Consider the following 2,415-nt stretch of genomic DNA (forward strand, 5'->3'; position numbering starts at 1 on the left):
CTTATTACTCTGGGTTCCCATGTTCCGGGCATGACTGAGCATCTGTGCAAGCAGGTATGTGCGTGGGAGTATGCGCATGCACGAGTGCATGTGTGTGTCTGTGCATGTGTGTGCATGCATATGTGTGCATTCATGTGAATGCGCCTGCGTGGAGGTGTCTCCGCACGGGAGTGTCTGTGTCAACACGTCTGCCTACACCTGTGTGTAGGTGTGTGCAGGCAGAGCTTCCCTAGGCTCAAGGCGGGTGGGAGGAAGGGTAGGATCAGACCCAGGCACTCGGTAACCTTTGTAATAAAACTGGCGACTCCACCTGGTGGCTAGAACGTGTGCACACCTCCCGTCCCCTGTCCCCTAGTGAACTGAACACCTCAGGCGGCATCTCCACACCTCTTGGAGCCACAGACACTTCTGGACAGAAGGACATTGGGCATAGGACTACCTTGCAAGGCTAGGGCTTGCCCAGGGGGCGAGATCCTGCTCAGACAATCCTTGCCAGTCGGTGACCAGCTGCTCCCACCAGGAGCCACAGTTCAGGCCAGAGGGGCAGGGAACGTGGGCCGGGCGGTCAGGAGTCAGGGTGCACTGGAGAAGCCCCAGGCTCCCCACCAGGCCCCTGGGTTCCGGCTGACTACATCCACTCAGGGCCACCCCTCGAGGAAGGCAGGGGACCCAGAGACACCCCCTCCCCAGCTAAGACAGCAGAGTGAGGCATGTGAGCCCATGGCAGGCAACAGGTGCAAGTGGCAGTTTATTACTGTGTGATCCAGAGCAGGGATGGGTCCTGCCAGCCCGAGGCCCAGGCCCGAGGCCCTGACGCTGGCAGTGGGGGAGGACGTGGGGGCAGAGCTCAAGCAGGGAGAGATGGAGGAATTAATTCTGCTTTAGGGGTCACGGCCAGCAGGTGAGAGACTTGGGGGGCCTGGTCAGTGCCCACCTTGCTGCCCATGGAGCCTCCCTGGGCAGCCTTTGCATAGTGACCAGCTGACTGGCGTTGGCCTGACCAAGAACCCGAGTTGGGGAGAGGCCCAGCTGCTGCCCCAGGGCTCCAGGAAAGGGGAAGGCAGAAGGCATCGTGGGCCCTGGGGAGTGAGCCTCACTCCCACAGCAGACAGAGCCCGGGTCAAGGTGGTCCTCCAGAGTACACGGAGAAAAGAGGCGAGACAAAGTGAGGACAAGGTGGCTGTAGAAAATCCAGTCTGTGACGAAACATCAGATGCGTGGGTGCAAAGTGCCAAAGTCCTGGGCGCACCAGCTCTGGGCCAAGCACCTCTGGAGGAGGCAGGGGATGGGTCTAGGGCCATCCAGCATGGGGGCCTGCGTGGCCAGCCACGTGGCCTCGGGACGCCTGCGTCCAGCCAGGGCTGAGGCCCCAGGCCAGAGGCCCCCAGCACCCGAGAAGCCCAGCCTGGACACTGGGGTCACTAAGTGAGGTACACGGGTTGATTCCCTGGATGGGCTGCCCCTTCTGCCCTCACAGGGGCTGGTGGCCAGCCACCTGCCCCGGGGGCTTGTTGGGGGGGTTATGGGGGTGTATAGGAGGGACCCAACTAGCAGGTCGGTGTCTGGGGCAATAAGAGTGGGGACATGAGGTGACATGGGCCCCGGGGACAGAGGGGCTCAAGGTGACATGGGCCTCTGGGGCCGAGGGACATGAGGTGACACAGGCCCCAGAGACGGGGGCACAAGGTGACATGGAGCCTTGAGAGTGATTTGTGACATAGGCAACCTGGCCCCCGAGGAAAGAGTCACCTGAAGACATAGGGTCCCGCAGGGAGAGAGGGGCTGGAGAAGATGCAGCACCTCCGGGGGAGACGTGGGGCTTCAGAGGACTCGGTGCTGGGGTCCCGCCCCGGCCATGGGGGTCGGGGTAGCTCGGAGGAGGGCAGAGCTGGCTGTTGGGGCTCCAGGAGCGCCGGGCACCAGGGCTCTTGGGAAATGGGCCAGGCTGCGGGGCAGGGCCACAGGGCCACGGGCGGGGGGCGGGGACGGGGCCCCGCCACTTCCTGGCCGCCCCACCCTAGCTCTCCTCCAGGTGGAGGCTGATGAACTCCTGGATGCACCTGCGGTACTGGAGCTCTGTGGGGCTGCTGCCCGCCAGGGGGCCGGGCTGGCCAGGGGGCGCCTCGGCCTCGCGCATCTCCTCCGCCATACGCGCCAGCCGCAGCCTGGGGTAAGCGCAGTGTGAGGGCACCGCCCCCGCCCCGCGCCCCGCCCCGCCCCGCGCCCCGCCCACTAGCATCGCTCACAGCGTGACGATGTCCGCGTTAGCCTCCTGGATCGCGATGCTCAGAGGGTCCTGCTGCTCCTGGTCCAAGGCGTGCTGGTCTGCACCCCGCTTCAAGAACAGGCAGACCTGGCTGAGGGGTGGAGGGGACGAGTTGGGGCGGGTCCTGGCTATCCAGGCCCTGTGGGCGG

At 64.6% G+C, this 2,415-nt stretch overlaps 2 protein-coding genes across 2 annotated transcripts in view; one reads left to right on the forward strand and one right to left on the reverse strand.

The window, feature by feature from the left end:
- Positions 1–452, forward strand: part of SCNN1D (sodium channel epithelial 1 delta subunit) — a 10,484-nt gene extending 10,032 nt beyond the window's left edge. The window contains exon 11 of the mRNA XM_011377328.1: positions 356–452. Within this exon, the coding sequence (XP_011375630.1) occupies positions 356–452 (97 nt within the window). The remainder of the gene's footprint in view (positions 1–355) is intronic.
- Positions 453–721: 269 nt separating this feature from the next.
- Positions 722–2,415, reverse strand: part of ACAP3 (ArfGAP with coiled-coil, ankyrin repeat and PH domains 3) — a 13,144-nt gene continuing 11,450 nt past the window's right edge. Inside the window, exons 22-23 of the mRNA XM_023521634.1 lie at positions 2,247–2,407; positions 722–2,165 (exon numbers count right to left, since the gene is read on the reverse strand). Of these exons, the coding sequence (XP_023377402.1) occupies positions 2,018–2,165; positions 2,247–2,407 (309 nt within the window). The 3' untranslated portion in view covers positions 722–2,017. The remainder of the gene's footprint in view (positions 2,166–2,246; positions 2,408–2,415) is intronic.

Source organism: Pteropus vampyrus, unplaced genomic scaffold, assembly GCF_000151845.1.
Source record: "Pteropus vampyrus isolate Shadow unplaced genomic scaffold, Pvam_2.0 Scaffold309, whole genome shotgun sequence".
NCBI lineage: Eukaryota > Metazoa > Chordata > Mammalia > Chiroptera > Pteropodidae > Pteropus > Pteropus vampyrus.